Source organism: Chrysochloris asiatica, unplaced genomic scaffold (genome assembly GCF_000296735.1).
Source record: "Chrysochloris asiatica unplaced genomic scaffold, ChrAsi1.0 scaffold00074, whole genome shotgun sequence".
Lineage (NCBI taxonomy): Eukaryota > Metazoa > Chordata > Mammalia > Afrosoricida > Chrysochloridae > Chrysochloris > Chrysochloris asiatica.
This window is the reverse complement of record NW_006408592.1, coordinates 12,637,033-12,659,610: the sequence shown is the minus strand read 5'-3', so window position 1 is coordinate 12,659,610 and position 22,578 is coordinate 12,637,033. Positions and strand designations below refer to the sequence as shown.

General features: G+C 41.8%; 1 protein-coding gene across 1 annotated transcript in view; it reads right to left on the bottom strand.

Moving 5' to 3' along the window:
• TENM4 (teneurin transmembrane protein 4) overlaps positions 1-22,578 on the bottom strand; it is a 543,700-nt gene that overhangs the window by 19,070 nt on the left and 502,052 nt on the right. Inside the window, exons 25-26 of the mRNA XM_006864983.1 lie at positions 11,622-11,794; positions 1,399-1,634 (exon numbers count right to left, since the gene is read on the bottom strand). Of these exons, the coding sequence (XP_006865045.1) occupies positions 1,399-1,634; positions 11,622-11,794 (409 nt within the window). The remainder of the gene's footprint in view (positions 1-1,398; positions 1,635-11,621; positions 11,795-22,578) is intronic.

The following is a 22,578-nucleotide window of genomic DNA, read 5'->3' as shown; positions in this document are numbered from 1 at the left end:
TGCTCAAGGGACACCATGCCCAGGCAGGAATCAAACCCAGGTCAAACGCTGCATGCATGTAGTGAGCCGGAAAGAGTTCATGGAGACTTAAGATGTGCATGAAGGGTTCTTTGGAAATTCAACCCAGGGAACTGGTGGGGGAGGGGCAGGGTGTTGTTGGTGGACTGTTGTTACTGCATTAGATGATTGCTAGGGTTCTTGACTGAATTCATCTGAAGGGAACTATGGAAGTCTGGTTTTCTGGGTTCTGTTGTGAGCATTGAACCCAAAAGATAGAGTACCTATTTTCTAGTCTTTACCACCACTTAGTTGTGTGACTCTGGGAACAATCACTTGCCCTCTCTGAACTTTAGTCTCCTGTATAACACAGGGATTTAGAGGAACTTTCTTTGATGAAGGGAGAGGGGACTTAAAAGAGTCCCAGATGTTGTTATGCTGATGCTTTTGTGGTTTTAAAACTGGCTCAGGTTTGTGGTGCACTTCAGCTGTGCACGCATCTCCTGAGCCCCTGTGCTGGAAGCCAGTGCTAATTCCTTAGGGTTCACTTTCTCCATCACCTTCCTTTCTGAAGCTGGAGGGAAAGAAGTTGGGTAGGCAGGCCCTGGGGCAGAGGCTACACACTCCTGAAACTTGGGAAGTGAGACAGAGAAAGGCTAGTTCAGGGTACCCACATACTGGAAATCACTCTGAAATGCCAGAGCATGGGCGCCAACCCACTGACAGCAACAGCTATGGTGGTGGGAAGTTTGCTCATTTTGGAAGAACAACTCTGAACAGAGTGGAAAATGTGGCTCAGGCTCCAAATAGTGAAAGTATGTACACAATGGTAATTACAATACTACTAATAGCAACAACAATAGCAGTAGCTATGAAGGAGCTCTGGTAGCGTAGTGGTTACGAGTTGAGCTGCTAACCTGAAGGTCAGCAGTTTGAAACTACCAGTTGTTTGGCGGGAGAAAGATGAGGCTTTCTGTTTCCCTAAAGATTTACAGCCTCGGAAACCCTGTACAGGGTCGGTACCGACTTGACGGTGCTTAATTATTGAACATTTACTATGTCGGAGACTGTGAACCAAATACTTGATATATTATTTCTAATCATTGTAGCACTGTAAAATCTTATTTTCCCTATTTTATGGATAATGGAACTGAAGCTGGAACTCCAGCTCAGTCCTAACACCCAAGGCCAGTGAGCTTTCTACAAGTAAAAACTAAGAAGACAGACAAGAGACTTGTATTACATGTAGTTCCCTGGTTTAGTTCCTCCCTTTGCAGATGAGGAAACTGAGATCCCAGAATCAGTCAGGGAGAGTTTCAAGAACAGAAGCTAGTTTTCCAGCTTCCTCCTTATTTCTACAAGTTCCAGAGGTTGAGACCTGCTTGGTAAGGTGTTGCTTACCCGTAGCCGGCGCCCAAAGACGGTGACTTGGCCGCGAGCCTGCTCCTTGCGCTGCCGCCACTCTACCAGGTTGAGTCCGTTGTCAATGGGTAATGTGACGTTCCTCTTGCCCACAGTGGGGTTGACAGTGCCTGCCAGCAGGTGGGGCTCCGTCTGCAGTGCCACCTCCATGCCATTGGCCAGCAGCAGACGCAGGGAGCCATCAGCTCCAATGTAGTAGCTGTTCCGGACTTGGTCTGAGGGAGAGGACAGGGGCAGAATTTGTTCAGGAGTGAGGATGAAGGGAGCAGAATAACTGTTAAATGTGTTTTTTTCGCTTCTGATTCTAGAAACAATATTGTTGTTGTTAAGTGCCGTAGCATGGGTTCCAACTCATAGTGACCCTGTATACGGTTTTTGAGGAGCAGCTGGTGGGTTTGAATTGCTGATCTTGCAGTTCAAATCAACCTTACCGTCCAATGCTTATCCTACAGCATCACACAGGACTCTAGAAAGAATATATAATCCTTAAAAAAAATAAAAAACAAAAACAAAACTAGGAAAATTGCTGCAAAGGAAAAGATCATTCATTATCTCCAAAACCAAAGGAAACCATTGCTAATGTTTTGGTGTATTCCTATATTTTAGGATATTTCCTAAACCACACGAAAACCCACTGCCTACCATTGAGTAGTTTTGTCATAGTGACCCTATATAGGCTTTCTGAGACTGTAAAATCTTTATGAATAGACAGCCTCGTGTTGTCTTACGGAGTAGCTGGTGTGTTTGAACTACTGACCTTGCAGTTAGCGTCTAGTGCGTATCCAACAGCGTGACAAGGGCCCCTTATAGGATATTTTCTAAAGCATTTTAAAATAGTTAAAAATAGTTGCTTATTATCCTGATGTGGCATTGTAGGATAAGCATTGGACTGCTAACCATAAGGTTGGCGGTTCAAACCCATCAGCTACTCCTTGGAAATCCTATACAGGGGTCACTATGAGTTGGAACTGGCTCCATGGCACCTAACAACAGACTTTTTAATGGATCATTGTATTATACCATACTATTTTTCATGAATATTCTTAAAGGATTCACAGTATTCCATTCTACAGAAATACTATAATTTATTGACCCAACCCTTAAAATACGTATTCAGATTGTTTCCAATTTTTCATAGTTATGAACACCACTGCAAATAAATATACTTTAAACATTAAGCCAAGTGAAAAACCCGTGACATAAATAGCCACATATTGTATGGTTTCATTTATATGAACTATCCAGACTAGGAAACCTACAGAGACAGAGAGTAGATTGTGAGTGGGGAGGAATTGCTAATGAGTATGTAGTTTTGTTGGGGAGTTGAAGAAGTTCTAGAATTTAACAATAGTGATGGTTGCTCAGCCTTATTGTAAATACACAAAGTCATCACTATAAAGTATATTTAAAACAATAGATTTTATGGTATATTAAGTAAATTAAATAGATTTTTATATTTTGTATAAATCATTATCATCATTTTAGATCTTTTTATCAAACTAGGATTACTAAAGCAAAGGAATGAATAATGTTCTTTGCAACAATGTGAAAAATAACTCCAATACCTAAATCACTGACAAAATGCTAAACACATATGTTGTTGTTAAGTGCCATTGAATTGGTTCAGACTCATAGTGACTTTGTATGGGGTTTCTGAGGATCAGCTGGTGGGTTTTAATTGCTGACCTTGTGGTTAGCAGTCCAGTGATTATCCTACAGCGCCACACCTGGACTCTCTATATACGTGTGTGTGTAGACAGAGCTATGTATATACATACATATGTAAAATTTAATAAAGGAGTCTGGGTGTGGCCCTGTAGTGCAGGACCACAAGGTCGGTGATTCAAACTCACTAGTTGCTCTTCAGAAACCGATATGGAGCCACTATGAGTCGGAACCAACTTGACGGCACTTAACAACAACAAACAATAATTTGGGAGTGTGGTGACTCTAGAGGATAAGCACTGGACTGTGAACTACAAGGTCAGCAGTTCAAGTCCACAAGCTGCTCCATGTGAGAAAGATGAGGCTTTCTGCTCTCACAAAGGTTTACATCCTTGGAGAATCTATACAGAGTCACAGTGAGTCAGATCCTATTAGACAGTACTTAACAACACCACCTTAATAATTTATATTACATACTCAACATAAGTTAAACAAGATCTTAATAAATATTTATATTTAAATGCAAATAAATATTTTATATTGAAAAGGAGCCCAAGTGGCACACTGGTTAAGTGCTTGGCTGCTAACTGAAAGACGGGCTGCTAACTGAAAGATCAGTGGGTTGAACCCACCTAACTGCTCCATACGATAAGCACTAGACTGTGAACTACAAGGTCCATGGTTTGAGGCTGCCAGCTACTTCATAGGAGAAACATGAAGCTTTCTGCTCTCATGAAGACTTAAAGCCTCAGAAATCCTATACAGGGTAGTTCGCTATGAGTCAGCACTGACTCCACGGCACTTTAATAAAACTTAACAAAAACAACTTACTGTATATTGTTGTTGTTGTGGTTGTTAGGTACCATCGCATTGGAACTGACTCATAGCGAACCTATGCACAGTAGAATGAAACAATGTCCGATCCTGGGCCAACCTCACTACTGTTGCCACACTTGGGTCCATCAATGCTGCCACCTGGCCAATCCATCTCATTGGGGGTCTTCCTCTTTTTCTCTGACACTCCAGCTTACCAAGCATGATATCCTTGTCTAGCGACTGTTCCCTCCTGACAATATGTCCAAAGTATGAGAGACGAAGTTTGGCCATCTTGGCCTCTAAGAAGCACTCTGGCTGCACTTCTTCTGAAATAGATCTATTGGTTCTTTTGGCAGCCCATGGCAACTCAAAGGCATCAATTCTTCTACGGTCTTCCTTATTCACTGTCCAGCTTTCGCACCCATATGAGGTTATTGAAAATACCATGGCTTGGGTCAGGCGCACCTTAGTCCTCAAGCTGACATCTCTGCTCTTCAATACTTTAAAAAGTTCCTGTGCAAAAGACTGGCCTAATGCAATACGTCGTCTGATCTCTTGACTGCTGCTTCCATGAGTGTTGATAGTTGATCCAAGAAAAATGAAGTCCTTGACAACTTCAAATCTTTTTTCCTTTGATAAGAATGTTGTTTATTGGTCCAGTGGTGAGGATTTTTGTTTTCTTGACATTGAGATGTAATCCATACCTAAGGCTGTGCTCTTTGATCTTCATCAGTAAATGTTTTAAGTTTTCTTCACTTTCAGCAAGCAAGGTTGTATCATCTGCATATTGCAGTTTGTTAATGTGTCTTCCTCTAATCCTGGTGCCATGTTTTTCTTCTCAGAACCCAGCTTCTCGTATTATTTGCTCAGCATACAGGTTGAATAAGTATGGTGAAATACAACCTTGTTGCACACCTTTCTTAATTTTAAAACAGTCAGTGTTCCCATGTTCTGTTAGAACCACTGCTTCTTAGTCCAGGTACAGATTCCTCATGAGTACAATTAAGTGTTCTGGAATACTCATACTTTGCAATGTTGTCCATAGCTTGTCATGATCCACACAATCGAAAGCCTTTGCGTAGTCACTAAAGCATAGGTACTGTATATTAAGTGCTGTTATGTGCCGTGGAGTTGGTTCCGACTCATAGCGACCCTGTACAGGGTTTCTGAGGCTGTGAGTCTTTACGGAAGCAGAATGCTTCATCTTCCTCCAGAAAAGCTGATAGTTTCGAACTGCTGACCTTTCGGTTTGCAGCCCGATTTGTAACCACTACGCTACCAGAGCTCCTTGTATATTAAGTAGTAGGTATTTAATAAATAAAATTTAAAATATTTATATTTAAATACAAATAAGTATTTTATACTTAAAAGGAGCCCTCATGGTACACTGGTTAAACGCTTGACTGCTAACTGTGAAAGATTAGTGGTTCAAGCCCACCCAGCCATGCTACAGTAAAACAGACCCAGTGAAAGGCATCTGTAAAGGTTACAGCATAGAAAACCCTATGTGGCCCTTCTACTCTACATGGGCCTCTGTGCGTCACAATCCACTTGACTGCATACAAGAACCATAGATATTTAAAATATCATTGTCATGTATATATATTTGTTGTTGTTAAGTGCCGTCGAGTTGGTTCCGACCCATAGTGACCCTGAACAGGGTTTCCGAGGCTATAAATCTTTATGGGAGCAGAAAGCCTCTTCTTTTTCCCATGGAGAAACTGGTGGTTTCGAACTGCTAACCTTGCGGTTCGCAGCCCAATTCATAACCACTACACTACCAGAGCTCCATATATATACACACACACATATATACACATACATACACACACACACACACACACACACACACACACACACACATATATATACATGAATATGTGGGTGTATACAAAGGGGCTTCAAATAATTGATGGAAAAATTCCATTCTATTTTTTTCATGAAACTTTTCATAGGAGTGCTGTGTGTATGTATCAGTTGTGAGTAACGGTTAACAGTGTTAGCTGTACTTGTAAAAATGTGGAACTCTAACATGGCATTTGTCAATTTTGGATATGAAAATGAGCCAGCTCAAAAGCAGGACAGGGAGATCTTGCTAATGTCAAGAAATAAGAGCCAGGAGTGAAGTGTGTCCTTTAGACCAGAGATTCCTGTGCACTGAACCTCCTGGATTCAGGCACAGAAAGCTGTGATGCAGGAGAAGTAGCCGGGGAGTGGCAGAGAAGCAACATCAGCAGAACCAAGAGCCAGAACGTAAGACGTAAGACAGAGCAGTGGGCTTCTCAACTCATGCAGTAAGCCAAGCTGAATGACTATGGGCAGGAGGTACATTTGCAGAGTGGGGTGTCTCCAGGAATTTAATTGGGGAGCTAGGTTTGCTGACCATGGAGCTGGAACCAAGTGCCCTTGGGCTGAGGCTATAGAAGAATTGAATGTTCTTTGGGTATCTATCAGCAGTGTTGAAAGAGCTTGGTAACACTGTCCACATCGGGCAGAGGCCAGGACTCTAGAGATTGAGGGCCAGAGAGAGGTCATTCTGCGGGCATGGTAGAGAACAAGCTGTCCTGACCAAAGGACTGCTTCCTGAACATTTCTGATCCTAAATTGTAGTCTATTAATTTCCCTAGTAAACCCCACAATTTTGAGTATGGTTTCTGAGTTCTGTGTGGCCATTGCAAATAATTAGTGAATGTAGCTGAGAAGTAAAGCATACTTAGGAGGGAGAGTTGTTGCCAGAATTAGTTAAAAAAAAAAAAAAAAAAAAAAGGTTGGAAGGTGGAGGCATGTCTTACTTCCAACTCAAAGGAATAAGCCTTGGGCTAATGAGTTTAATTCTCCTTCAGACTTAGGAAGCTGGAGGAGGTCAGATGCTGTCTCCTAGCTATTTCTTACAGCAATGATTCAAAAAGAGATCTGATTTTGAGATGTTAAATTGATCAAAACTTTCTCATTTGGATTTTTAGCTAAACGAAACTTGTGGAGGAAAAAAGTAAACAGCTATAAAATGTAAGTTTCTTTTCTTTCTTTCTTTTTTTTTTTTTTACTAAAAATGGGAATCTCTGAGTTTGCTATACACTTTCCTAACTTACTTTTTCTCAGCTGTTTTTCTGTACTTCCCTCTCTTTAATAAATACTAGCCTGAACTCACTCTTCCTTCAAGGCTCTGTTCAAATGTCTCTCTTCCCATAAGCTTCTTTTGTTCTCTGGTCAGACTGAATGCTTCACACTCAATATACCTCTCAACCTTCATACATAAGAGCCTCATCAGTAGTGTTGCAGTGGTGGTGTGGAAAGTTCACCACTTTTAATGAATGAATTCTCAAATTTTAATTGGTTACTGTGATCTGCATTATCAGTGATTAAGGGCATGCATGGACTTTTGTAGTGAGGCTCTGTAGGTTCAAATTCCAGCTCTGCTACAACCTTACTGGAATACTTTGGGAAAGTTACTTAGCCTCTCTTGTTTGTTTCTTCATTTACAAACTGGGGACAATAACGGTATCCTTGTAAGAATGGATGCCTTGAGGATGAAGTGAAATCACTATGAAGAGCCAAGAGCATACAGTAAGACTTATTTGAATGGATGCAATGACTTTCTATGTGCCTTCCCACTGTGCTAGTCATTGTCACGCGCATCTCTACTGCCTCCCCCCTTCTATCTCCACCACTCTTGCTTTACAAACTTGCTATAGTCACCTTGTGTAATGTTGCTCCTGGCCTTTCAAAAGCTCCTTGTTACCATAAGTGGTTAAAAGAGCAGATTCTAGATAGAGTCTGTCTCTTTGGGTTCAAGTATCCAACTAGGTATGGGATTTAGGGTAAACAAACCTTGTTTCCCTCTCATTTGGAAAATGGAGATATTACTACTACTACTTCATAGAGTTTTTGTGAGGATAAGATTTTGATTCTAAGAGCATGTTCCTGGGTGGTGAAAATGGTTAAGCGCTCAATTACTAACTGAAGGTTGGTGGTGTGAAGACACCCAGAGGTGCCTTGAAAGATCTGGTGGTCTTCTGAAAGGCCACAGCCTTGAAAACCATATGGGGCAATTCTACTCTTCACACATGGGGTCACCATCAGCTGGAATCCACTTGATGGAACTAACAACAACAACAATAACAAAAGATTATAAAACACTAAAAATATACTTTGTATTTAATACGTGTTGCAAAAACACTAGCTATCACTATGATTACTAATGTATGTGCTCAGTAAACATTCGCCGGAGTCAGGCTATGCCAAGCAATGAAAATGTGTTTTTTGTAATAAGTCTTCCCTGTTAGAATGGCATCAAACCTGCCCCTCTCACCCATTCTTTCCTACCTTTTTTTTCCCCCTTTCTTTCTCACAAATACACATTGTAAAATCTGCCTCAAGCTTGCTATGCATTATTCATTAACAATCTATATTTTACTTCCTTTGAATAGTGAGAAAGCCTGTGTCAATTTCTCTTTTAAAGCGGCTCCTTGTTGAATCCACATATGTCCATTAATGGTGACTTTAGAAGGAACAGCTTTTGTAGAGGCCCATCTCAAATGATCCCCATTTAATGTGGGCTGTGACTTCCCAAGGCTGCTGCTCATTAGTGGCTACTTCTTATGTCTTCCCATAGCTCACACAGAAGATGAAACCAAAAGAGCTTTTCACAAAGGCAGCTGTGAAACTGAGCATCTGGGCCTGGTCCACAAGTAGGAAGAAGAGCTTTGGTAGGGGTACCAAAGATAAGAAATAGGCAGGGCCATGTTTTTTGGACTCTAAGATGTACTTTTCATTACACGCTTTGATGTTTCTGAGATTGGATTGTGTCCTACAATCCTTGTATATGGTTTAGAGCAGTGTGTCTTGTTTTTTTTTTCCCCACCTGAGAAGCTGCTTTATTAAAATTGGTGGTGAAAACCAAGGAAATGTCGAACTTTTCGATTAAAAAAGAGTTGCCAAAATAAAAGAAAGCTTGTATCAACCTTGAGAAAAACACTCAGGATCAGCTAATAGTATGGAGTAGATGAATGAGGCAATTCTGAATCACAGGGGCGACCACAGGTCTGAAGGACAAGTTGTTAACTTGTCTGAGACCCTGCTGTCCTTGGTCAGGCACAATCCTGGCTGGTTCTGAACTGGCATCATCTCTTGGCAGTGACCCAGACCCAAATGCCCAGAGTGTGTCCCAACCACTGCTAAAGGTTCCTGGTAGGGAAGGAATTTCCAGGGCTGTTTTTTTTCTTTTTTCTTTTTCTTTGTTGTTTTCTTAAGTGCTGTTGAGTAGGTTCTGCCTCATAGCGACCCTGTATAGTGTTTCCACGGAGCGGCTGGTGAGTTTGAATCTTCGACCTTACAGTTCAAACTGACCTTATGGTTGAGTGCTTATCCTACAGTGTCATAATAGTATTTTGTGACTATTTTGTTTTTGTTTTTTGAAAAGACTTAAGATTACATTTGGGAATAAACTGTGTGTAAAGATATATAAACATTTATTTTCATATGGCCAATCAAGCTGCCTGTTAATACTTAATCCAACAAGTATTTACTGAGCACTTAGCAGCCTATACTAGTCACTTTACATACACTGTCTGAAGACATCATCTGAGCAGCCCTATGAAGTTTCTGGTGCTCTTGAGTGGGTTCAGATTCATGGCAACCTTGTATAGGGTTTCTGAGGCTTTAAATCTTCTGGGGAGCAGAAAGCTGGGTCTTTCTCCTGTGGAGCAGCTAGTGGCCTCAAACTGTGGACCCTGTGGCTCGCAGTTCAGTGCTTATACTATGGAGCCACCACGCTCCTAACCCTATGAAGTGGGTGTTACAATTCAGCCCCATTTCCCAGACTCAGACACTGTGTCTCAGTGAAGAAGAGTGACTTCACTGAATTCATTCAGGTAGGAATTGGCCCAGGAGCCCAGGTCAGCCTACCCCAGAGCACATGTTCTTTGTATGTTGTTGTTGGCTGTGTGCCGTGGAGTCGGTTCTGACTCATAGCCACCCTGTACTGGGTTTCCAAGGCTGTAATCAACAGGCTTTCTTTGTACAGCGGAGACAACTAAGGGTCAGAGTGGAAAGACAACTTGGCCCAAGTCACATGGTGATGTGGGGACTGAGTCAGGACTAGAATGTGGGCTTTCTGCCTTAGTCCAAAGCTCTTTTTACTACAGGATACCTTGTTTTATTGCACTTCATAGATTGTTATTTTACAAATGTAAGGGTTGTGGCAACACTGTCGAGCAAGTCTGTGGGTGCCGTTTTCAATAGCATATGCGCTCTTCATGTCTGTCTCCTTTTGATAATTCTCACATTTCAAGCTTTTTCACAATGCACACTTAATAGACAGTGTTGTTGTGTACCGTCAAGTTGGTTCCGACTCATAGCGACACTGTGTAGGGTTTTCAAGGAGCTGCTGGTGAGTTTGAACTGCTGACCTTGAAGTTCAAGTGACCTTGTGTTCCAGTGCTTACCTTACAGTGCCACACCAGGATAGTGTAAGTCGAAAACCAAACCCACTCCCATAGAGTTGATAAAGGGGTTCTTAGGAGCTCTGGTAGCCTAGTGGTTACTAATTGGGCTGTGAACCTCAAGGTCAGCAGTTTGAAACTACCAGCAGTTCCACAGGAGAGAGATGAGGCTCTCTGCTCCTGTAAACCCTGTAAAGCCTTGGAAACCCTGTACAAGGTTGCTATGAGTTGGAACCGACTCCACGGCACATAACAACAACAAGACAAATCTTGTGGTTAGAAACCCAATACTTAACCCACAGTATAAACATTACTTTTATATGCACTGTAGTTGTTGTTAATGCCAATGAGTCGGTTCCGACCCATAGTAACCCTGTATAGTGTTTCTGAGGAGCAGCTGGTGAGTGAACTGCCAACCTGGCGATTCAAACCGACTCCACAGTCCAGTGCATTAACCCACAGCACCACACCAGGACTCCTTATTTGCACTGGGAAACTAAAAAATTCGTATGACTTGGCTTTATTCAGATACTCACTTTATTGTGTTGCTGTGGAACCAAACCCACAATAGCTCTGAGAGGTATGCCTGTACTTTGTGTTAAAGCTGTTGGGAGTACAAAGAGCCATCCAGTGGACTGGAAAAAATGAGGCAAGGTGTTCTTAAGTGATGGCATTTCTTTGTGCTTATGAAGACCAACATATCTGAAAGTGCCACCCTGGGTCACCACAACCCAGGAGAACAATTGAGGCATAAGACTCATAGCAATATTTCATTGTGTATTTCACCTGACAGCTCAACCCACATCAGGGATTCTTTGATGGAAGAAGTGTTTCTTTTCTATGGAATCCTAGCAGAGGGACAACTTGTTCTCACCTGGGCAGCAGGAGGCACTTCTCCAGGCGGAAATCCCTTTCATAATTAGGAATAATTATTCTTGTCTTTTGTCCTCACCAGCATCTGTATGAGACTTAAGTCTTTTATCTGAGGGCCATTAGAATGGCTGAATATCGAGGTCACCTGGATCAGCAGCTAATGGATTCTCTACTCTTTATTCTGCTGATAATGGGATAGGATGATGGGCTATTTACACAGAGGCTCAGGGGCCAGAATTGACAGGGCTCAGGCTGGTATGTGATGTGCAAATTAGGAGGAAACACAGAACCCAATTGTGATACTTTCCTGTTCTTAGGTACTCCAGAGCATGTGTTTCTTGTATCATCTTCCTCCAGGGGTCTCCCCATCCCACTGCCTCAAAGTTCTCAGACCCCCAGCCGACTTACCTTGCAACAGTGTGTAGAAGGCACCTGAAGCCGATAAGTTGGTGGTTATGGTGACATCATCCTTGCTGGAGGTCTCTACCTGGACATGCACTGAGCTGTCCGTATCACTTCGGAAACTGCTCACCTGGCCAGTGGGGAAGGTCACGTTTGTCAGGCGGCCGAAGCTGTCGTACCTGAAAATGAAGGAGTGGCACTGAGTAACAGAAAGGAAACGGTGCCATAGTTGGAACTTGGCATGTTCTACTTAATGCCCTGTTCTCTGCAGGTTCTGTTTACCTTCCTGGTTGGATACATTTCCGTGTCTCATATAGGAGGGCTTCAAAAAGTTGGTGGGAAAATGGAAACATTTCTGTGACATTTTTGCAGTCCCCTCATTTCTCCCACATGGAAACTGGCACACAATTTTCAGGAAATAATACCACCTGCTCATAACAGACTTTCCTTCTTGAGTCTTCATTTCCTAATCTGTAAAGGAGATGGGAACTCCAAGTATGCTTACTTCCCAGGATTACAGTGAGGAACAAGTGAATATGCCCTCAGGCTGTAAAATAATATCGAATGATGAGGACCATATATGATGATTATGATGAATCTGCTGACTCAGAATCTCTGGGTTGACTGATTCTCCAGAGTGATCTGGTCCAACTGGATACCCTCTGCAAAACCTTTAAGAAATGGTTAGACAGGGTTTTTTTTCTGATCAACAATGGAGATGGAGACACTATTACCCAGGAGTTTCTGAGGCTGCTTCAGATCACAGGGAAAGGAGACTCAGAATCCACACAGCAGGACTCTGCTGTCCCATAAGCAGGTTATTCAGATGACCTCTTATATGATTTCTCATCCAGCATGAAGCAGTTGTGTATCTGCAACTCTCATAACCTACAGCTTTGTTCTGATGTGGTGTGTCTAACGCCTCATAATTGAATCTGAATTTTCTTCTTCATTCTCCTAATAGTAATAAAAGCAGTGCTCACTGTTGTTGAACATCTACCATGCCATAGGTGGTTCCTCGTTACTTTTCATGGATTCCCTCATTTAATCCCCACAGCTAGTTTAAATGATGTGTTTGAGCTCCATTTCACCCAAGAGAAGACTGAGGCTCACAACAGTGAAATCACCTGCTCAAGGTCATACAGCTAATAAGTGTGCATGTGTGTGTGTGTGTGTGGGGGGGGGATTGAGTCAAAACTCAGCTAGGTCTGTTTCTAAACTGTAACTCCCATCTCTGTCTTCAACCAACATTTGGTAGGGAGTGGGCTATTAGTAATTTTAATTATTTTTAACTGGGGACAACTGAAGTATAAAAAGGCAGGTCTAAATGGCCTTTTTGCACTTGTGTGTGAATGGGGAAAAAAATCTCTTCATTTAGATGCCAATATTTCTGATTTCTGCGTATACTCAAGGCTACAGCTTGGGTTTCCAATACACTTAGTGTCTTTGTTTTTGTTGTTAAGTGCCTCGGAGTAAGTTCTGACTTAGCAACCCTGTTAAGGTTTCTGAGGAGTGGCTTGGTGGGTTTGAACCACCTAACTAACTAGCATGGTGTGGTGGCTCCATATGGTAAGTGCTGGACTGTGTATCACAAGCTCTGCAGTTCGAGCCCACCAGCTGCTCTGTGGGAGAAAGATGAGGCCTTTTGCTCCTGCATAGATGTGAAGCCTTGGCAACCCTTTACAGGGTCGCTATGAGTTGGAACTGACTTGACAACACTTAACACCACCATGACCTTGCAGTTAGACATCCAGTGTTTATCCTACAGTGCCATGCCAGTGTCCTTACAGGTCTCTTTTTAGTATTTGTAGGAGCAGGGTGCAAATGGTGAGGGAAAAGCTGGACCTCTGGGTTTCTGAGAGTTTTAACAGTGGTAACAGTAAAGATTCTGTTCCATCCTGGCTTTTCTGCTGTTCCAGCTGGGCCCTAGCTTCCTGCTGGGTCTCCTGGGTCTTGCATTTATTGTTCTGTCAGATGAAACTTGGTAGCTGAGGCTAGATAGACTATCAATGAGCAATCTTCTGTCTGAGATCAGACTGAGGGGTCGGGGGCTGGCACACATGCTGCCATTTGCTAACTCTATAACTGTGCCTGGTAATGATTGCCTTGACACTCTTTACACAGACAAGGCATTGGTAAAAAGTCTTTTGAATGAATCACCCCTGACCTTGGACCAAGAACAGTTCTGGAGGAAGAGCCAAGAGGCTTGGAGAAGACAGGCTCATCTATTGCTGAGGCCTGAGGAAGCAGAGCAAGAACACTTTCTAGAATGGCAGGCAGTGCAGAAGTCCCTAGCACAGGGGCTCAGGCCCATGCTTGTGTGTATGGCTCTGGAGGCTGGATTAGCTCTCTAGGTTCTATATGACATGCATTGACACAGCAGCTGAACAATGAGCTCAAACAGAGGAATGATTGTGAGGATGGCACAGGACTGAGTAGTACACGGGGTTGCTATGAGTGGGAACTGACTCTATGGTACCTAACAACAGCAGTAGCCCAGGTACTTAGGGGACTGTGGAAACCTTTTTCCTGTCATGAGTCTTGTTTTTTCTAATCCCTTAGTACTTAGGTTCTTCTAGGAGAAGGTGAGTCTGGTGGCCTAGGGAAGGGAGAGCATGTGGTGTTCAGCTTGGCAAGGGAATAATTCTGAGACTGCCCCCAAGAAGGAGGGACAAGTCTTGGGCTAAAGAGGTAGGCCTCTTGTGCCGGGATGTCTCTTACCTCTGAAATAATCTCTCAGAGCCCTGTACCCTTCAGCCCTAAGAATGGCTGGCTTTCTTTTTAACTCTATAGATGTTAGGAATTTGAGCAGGAAAGACATTCCTGAAAATACTGACAGTAGTTACCTCTAGGAGGTAGAATTGCAGGCGATGTGAACTGCTTATTTATATATATTTAATAGTTTCAAGATTTTCTGCAATTAAAATGGATTGTTTCAGAATCAGAAAAGTACTGTGACAGCCCAAGCAATTATACATACAGGGAGTCCATTTACATGGTCAACTTGGGGAACAGGGATCCTTTAAATTGTTGCTGTCAGGTTCTGACCCATAGTGGCCCTAAACAGAACAAAACACTGTCTGGTCCTGCCCTCCTCACAGTTGTTACATTTGGGCCCATTGCTGCTGCCATGGTGTCAATCTATCTGGTTGGGAGGGGTCTTTCTCTTTTTCACTGATCCTCTACTTCAACAAGCATAATGTCCTTCCTCCAGGACTGATATATGTCCAAAGTATGATAGATGAATTCTCACCATCTTTGCCTCCAAGGAGCATTCTGGTTGTACCTATTCCCACTGAGATCTGCTTGTTCTTCCGGCAGTCCATGAGACTTTCAATAGTCTTCAACTCAAATGCATCAATTCTTCTACTGTCTTCCTTATTCTGTCCAACTTTCACATGCATATGAGGCTATTGAAAATACCATGGCTTTTGCCAGGCACCTTAGTCCTCAAGCTGACATCTTTGCTCTTCAACACTTTAAAGAGGTCTTGTGCAGCAAATCTGCCTAGTGCAATATGCCATCTGATTCCTTCACTGATGCCTCCTCCATGGGAGGTGATTGTGGATCCAAGCAAAATGAAGTCTTTGACAACTTTAATGTTTTCTCCATTTATCATGATTTTGTTTATTGGTCCTGTGAGGATTTTTTTTTTTCCTTGAGGTACAATGTATACTGAAGGCTGTGGTCTTTGATCTTCATCAGTAAGTATTTGAAGTTTTTTTTTTTTCCTTCAGCACTCAAAGTTGTATCGTTTGCATATCACAGGTTCACAGGTTGTTAATGAGTCTTCCTCCAATCCTGTTGCCACATTCTTCATATAATTGAGCTTCTTGGACTATCTGCTCAGCATACATATTGAGTAAGTATGGTGAAAGAATACAGCTTTAGTGTACATCATTCCTGATTCCAAATAAGCCAGTGTCCCCTTGTTTTGTTTAAATGACTGCTTCTTGGTCTGTGTAGTTTCCTCATGGGCACAAGCAAGTGTTCTGGAAATTTATCCATAACTTGTCATGATCCAGAACCTTTGCAAAGTCAATAAAGCACAAATAAACATTTTTCTGGTATTTTCTGCTTTCAGTCAAGATCTATGATGTCAGCAATGATATCCCTCGTTCCATGTCTTCTTTTGAATCCTGCTTAAGTTTCTGGGCATTCCCTGTAGAGGTACTGTTGGCAGTGGTTTCTTAATTATCGTCAGTAAAATTTTACGTCTTGTGATGTTAATGGTATTGTTCAATGATTCCTGTCTTTGGAATGTGCATGGCTACCGATCTCTACCAATCAGTTGGCCAGGTAGCTGTCTTCCAAATTTTTTGGCATAGATGAGTGAGTACCTCCAGTGATGCATCAATTTGTTGAAAGAGTTTTATATTCCATCAATTCCTGGAACCTTGTTTTTCACCAATGTCTTCAGTGCACTTTGGACTGATTCCTTTAGTACCATTGTTTCTTGATCATATGTTACCTCTTGAAATAACTGACCATTGACCATTTCTTTTTGGCATAGTGACTCTGTATTTCTTCCATCTTTTTCTGATGCTTTCTGTATTAGTCAATATTTTGCTCAAGTTGAGGCTTAAATTGTTTCTTCAGTTCTTTCAACTTAAGAAATACTGATGGTATTCTTTCTTTTTGGTTTTCTAACTCCAGGTTTTAGCACATTTTGTTACAATATTTGATCTTGTCTTCTCACTGCCCTTTGAAATGTTCTGTTCAGCCCTTGTACCTCCTCACATCTTCCATTTGCTTTAACACCTCTACACTGGAGAGCAAGTTTCAGAGTGTCTTCTGACATCCATCTTGGTCTTTTCTTTCTTCCATGTCTTTAAAATGACCTTTTGCTTTCTTCCTGTATGATATTTTTGATGTCATCTTACAATTCTTCCAGCCTTTGGCCATTAGTGTCTAATGCATCAAATCTGTTCTTGAGATGGTCTCTAAACTCAGGTGGGATATGTTCAAGATCATATTTTGACTCTCTTGGATTTGTTTTAATTTTCTTCAACTTCAGCCTGAACTTATATAAGAGCAACTAACAGTCTGTTTCACAGTCAGCCCCTGGCCTACTTTTGGCTGATGATACTGAGTTTTACCATGGTCTCTTTCCACAGATATAGTCAATTAGATTCCTGTGTGTTCCATCTGGTGAGGTCCATGTGTATAATTCTCTTTTATGTTGTTTAGAAAGGTATTTGCAATGAATAAGTCATTGTTCTTGCAAAATTCTATCATGTGATCTCCAGCATCATTTCTATCACCAAGGCCATTCTTTTCCAACTACTGATCCTTCCCTCTCTGTTTCCTTTAAATTACTGGTATTGACAGGAGAGGCTTTGGAGTCCCGGTGTGGTGCTGTAGAATAATGCACCAGACTGAAAGGTCAGTTTGAGCCTAAAGGTCAGGGTTTCAAACTCACCAGCCACTCCTTGGAAACCCTATACAGGGTTGCCATGAGTGAGAACCAAGTAGATGACACGTTAACAACAGCAGCAATAATAGAAGAGGCTTACTGACAGGATAAGCTACCAATAGCAATTTCCAGGACTTTTCCATAGAGTATGCCTGCTGTACCCCTAATTTATGAGCTAAGAATCAAGCCTCCAGAAACTGGGTGAACCCTGACCCTCTTAACTGGATCTGTGTTTACTCGCTCTAGTCCCAAGTCCTATAAGAATCCCAAGGCAGTTTTTCAATCAAGAGGATGACTGATCCATTTCCATCCGGAAGTTCCCTGTTTTCCTCTGATGGGTATGATTTTCAAGTCTGGGTTGCTTAATATTGTTATCCATGCACATAATTTGTATTAATGAGAATATTTACTCAGATATCTAATTCCTGACTTATTCAAATAAAAAAGATTTTATATTAACATGCAATCAATACACTTTGAAAGGTTTGGAGTTTTTCAGTTAAGGATTGATAGTTGTTGTTAAGTGTTGTTGAGTTGGTTCCGACTCACAGCAACCCTGTATAGGGTGGTGGGTTTCAGCCACCAGACTTGAGGTTAGTAGTCCAGTGCTTACCTTACAGTGCTGCACCAGAATTGATAGAGTATTAATGGTCCAATGTCACTTCAATACCACTCCTAACAAGGTCTTGCTCAAATGCCACCTTACAACATCCTGGCTCTTCCTCTCCTAAAGATACTTTCTGCATAGCCCTAGCGTACCACACCTCCCCCTTGCATTGCAACAGCAGATGTACACATTCTCTCCCTCTTCAGACTGAGAGCTGTTGGAGGTCAGGGACAGGTCTTTGGAACTTACCAGCCTGATTGTGAGTCTAGATTCACATGCTGGTGACGTGACCTGAAGGCCTAGCACTGAGACTGGCAGAGAGAGACAGGCAGGAGAGTCACTGAACAAACGACTGAATGCATGATTGGGTGTCCACGGCCTCTTTCCTGATCAGTAGATGAGACGGATTCAGGACTCGACAGAAGCTTGTCCCTTTGTTGATTAACATTTGCTGAATGTACAAAAATCAAAACAACTGCTTCCACTAGATGATACTTTAGCAATTTCTGTAGGCATCTCCCCAGAGTTATATAGTCTTCTAGACATAAAGGCTTTGTATAAATGCAGACAACTGTAATCAGTATTGAAGGTAGCCTGTATTACATAATTAAATTGAGCCTGGAGAAGATACAATGAAAAGGCTCCATGCCTTCAAGATTTGGTTTTCATTTTATAAGAGATGGCCCCCAAACAGTAATTTCCACTTCTTACATCTTCCATTAGAAGGACTGCATGTCTTAATTAAGTGAACATCAAATAGAACAGTTAATTTATAAAATTTTCTTGTATTCAATTAATTCATTTTAGGGCCTTCCAGCGCTTGAGAAATGCCTCTGGATCTATCTGTTGCCTGATCAATACCTGTGATTATCCCATTAGAAACCTGGCTCTTTTGAACTTTACATGGAGAGAACTGGAGCTGCTTTCCCACTGGACCTTGATTACCTTTGCCCTGTGCAATCCTCTGCAGAGTGCTTTCACCTCCTGCTACAGAGCTGCAAAGAGAAAGGAGGTTGTCACTGCTCCCACAAAGTGTGGGCCAAGGGTGTTAGTTCTACACAGTGTCTGGACTCAGTTGGTTGCTTCAAACCCTTGCCCTTTATTGGGTGAGTTCTGGACAATGGTTTCATTATGTGTGCCAAGGTTTTACTTAACTTGGGGAACCCACAAAGCACTGGAAAGTTTTCTTTCTTTATAACCAAGAAGAATGGAAGGAACGTGTTGGTTTGTGAGGTTTTTAGAGCCATTCTAGTCTTTGAATCCTGACTCTACCACTTATTAGCATCTCAGTTCTGGAGGTAGGGCACTCAACTATTGTTTCCTCTAACTCCTTTTGTAGCAAGCATCACTTCAAATGACTTTATTTATGGCAGGTTACATAGGTGATGTCTTTAAGCCTTTGTTTTCTCCTCAGTAAACTGAGGATGGTGGTGATATGCTGTGGAGTCAAGTCGGTTCCGACTGACAGTGACCTGTACAGGGTTTCCGAGGCTGTAAATCTTTATGGGAGCAGAAAGCCTCATCTCTCTTCTGCTAAACCGCTGGTAGTTTCAAACTGCTGACCTTGCAGCTAGCAGCCAGACTCATAACCATTGCGCTACCAGAGCTACTTAAATTTAGAATAAGAATACCTAATTCACAGAGATACTGTGAAGATTAAATGGTGTAGGTAACATTCGAGTATTTAAAATGAAATCCAATCTTCTTAGTAGATCCTACAAGGTCCCATGAGATTATGCTCACTAGAATGTCAACACTCTGAGGACAGGAACTTTTTGGTCACTGCTATATTCCCAGAATTTACAAGAGTACCTGGCAGATAATAAGCAGTTGAGTCTATTTTGACTTACACCAACCCCATGTGCTGCCAGGTAAACCGTGCTGCACAGGGCTTTCAGGTGGCTGTATTTCAGAAACAGACTGCCGGGGCTTTCCCCCAGGTGTCTCTGGGTCTGTCACTTAACTCTTTGGTTGGCTTATTCCATCTTGAACATTACTCCTCCATACTTACTACATTCTAGTGTGACTACTTCTGTCCCCCAAGCAAGCCAATCTTGTTCTATGCATGGAATGCTCTTCCTTTCCATCTTGGGATGGCTATCTTCTTTCAATATTTTATGTTTCAGCTCAAATGTTAAACTGCAGTGAAGGCCTTCCCTTACCACCACCATTTTTAGAATTGATGGACCCTCCTATCTCTATCAAGTATTTTATTGTTTTCAGTAAACTTATTGCAAGTATCCTCTCTAGTCCCCAGGGAAGACCAGGCATCTTGTTTGGGGTCAGCGAAAAACAGGAAGACCCTCATGTGATGGATTGATACCACGGTTGCAATAATTGTGAGGACTGCACAGAACCAGGCAGTGTTTCATTCTTTTGGACATAGGGTCGTTATTGGTCACTGTGAGTTGGAACCAGCTCCACAGTACCCAACAACAATTGTTTATGACATTTTGCTTTTATGAAAGACCCACATTAGTGCCTAACTGAAAGAAATCTGAAGAGGATTTTTGCTTTATGATAAAGGGTGAAAAATGAGAAACTAGTATTTGGTATTAGTTTGGTAGCAAGCTGGGACAGAGGCAGCGCATATTTGGAGCAGCAAGAGTGGATTCCCCAGGTTCCTTCCTTGGGAATACATTCAGTATTCTCAGCAGCAAGCCACTTAAGCTTGTAAGTGCCTTCATGAACACTATGTTGTTAGTAGGCGCCATTGAGTTGTTTCTAACTCATAGCAACCCTATATGGGGTTTCCAAGGTTGAGCTTCATCTTTTTACCATGGAGTGGCTGGTGGACTTGAACTTTGACTGTGTGGTTTACAGTCCAGGGCTTATCCTACAAAGCCACCGCTCTCTATTTGTCAATGTTATTTTATGTGTTATACAGTATGATTTAGTAAGTTTATTAAAGTTTCCTGGGGCTGTCCTACTTTTGCATAGTAGAGGAACCTATATCTTAATTTGTTTACTTGTTTACTGTCTCCTCCCATCAGAACATAGGCTTCATGATGACTGGGACCTTGGATCTGTATTCTCAGTGCCTAAAGGAGTCTTGCTGTGGTGTTGTGGGCTAATGTGCTGGACTGCAAGGTCAGTTTGAACCATTGGTAGTTGGTGGTTCAAACTCACCAGCCGTTCCTGGGAAGCCCTATACAAGGTTGCTATGAGTTGGAACTGACTCGATGGCATTTAACAACAGCAAAAGAGTTATTTATTGAATGAATGAATAAGTTTTTTGTTTTTTTTTATTAAAAAAAGGTATTGTGGTTTTATCAAGAATTGGACTGAGAGTAAGAACTTCACTCCTTTACCTCCGCACCCATATAAGGAAGGAAGGTTCAATAGCAGTCACAGAGTACCCTTTAGATACCAACCACTATTCTCAAAACCATCCTTAGATGAAGGTATTAGCATTATCATTTCACAAATGGTGAATGAGTTCACCAGTTCACTAAGGATAATTGCCTAAGGTCACACAGCTAACAGAGGAATGTAGATTGAAAGTCAGATCTGTCTGACATTGAAGTCTGTATTTTTTTTTTCAGTAAGCTTCCACTAAAGATAGGGCTGTTTCAAATAAAAACCTTTGAGGTGATCAAACTTGTGCTTTGGGAATCTCAAGTAGGTTCAGTGGACTCGGTTTTCTCTTCAAGATGCTTTGCTTTGTTATTACTGCAGTAGACTGCAGCACGGCCTAGCCCCCATTTAAGGAGAGTGACAAGAGATGGCCAGATGATGGGTTTTTCATTATTTCCTGCCATTGAGTTTTCTTCACTCTGTTTTCCAAAGCATCAGTGGAGCAAGGTGAAAGAAAGCACATAAAAGATTCATAGGGTTGTTGTGAAGTTGGCTCTTAGAAGAGGATCTCTAAAAGGAACTTTCACACACGCTACAAGGCTTTCTTCTTCACACTCAATACTTCATCTCAAGCCACTTACATACAATGTGCAGTTGGTGAGAAAAATGCCAAATTGCCTCTTTGATACTAAACTTTTGTTGATTGAGAGTTTTGGGTAGGAAAGTAAAGATTTCATTTTTCTGATATTCATCTATGATTGTCTGAAGCAACACCATCATCAACAACAGGCATTGAATTCCGTACCATTCTTGAATAATTAGAGTTCACAGTCTACACACACCTATAGTTCCCTTGGCCTCAAGTAACTGCTATCTGACATCACTACATCATTAGCATCTCTCAAACTGTACCAGTACAGTGCACTTCTTAGATTCAGCAGTAAACAACTTGTACTGCTGGCCAGTTCCTTTAAAATTAAGCCCAACAATGAATTGTAGCTTTTAGAATTTCCAAGGGGTGGTTCTCTACCCTACATTGTAAGCCTTATTTATCGCTGACTGGATACTTGAATCACTGATTTGATACTTAACGTAGTATGTAGTTGTTAAGTACTGTTGAGTCAGTTCTGACTCATAGTGACCCTGTCTAGGGTTTCAAAGAAGTGAATGGTGAGCTTGAACTGCCGACTTTGTGGTTCAAACTGACCTTGCAGTCCAGCACTTTAGTCCACAGCACCATACCAGGACTCCTAACATAATATATTTGTTGGAAAGTGCTTAAAATTCAGGTAGATTTAGAGATCAAATCCTGGCTCTGCCATTCTGTGTGCAATGTCACAAAGCCAGTAAGCATTTTGTTTCTCTGTGCCTGTGTCACTGGGGCCCCCTGCTGGCTATGGTTGGATTTATCCAATGGAGTCTTTGGATAAATGGTTCATTGCAACTCTGTATAGGGTTTCCCAAGAGTAAGTAATGGATTTGAACCACAAACCTTGTGGTTCAAACCAAACTTGCGGTCCAGTGCTTATTCTACAGTGTCTTAAAAAAAACAAAACAAAACAGAAAACTTCTAAGGGGATCTTCTGGGTCAGTTAAATCTAGGTTGACAGATCAGCTTAGAAGGTTTATGTTGTTGTTGTTAG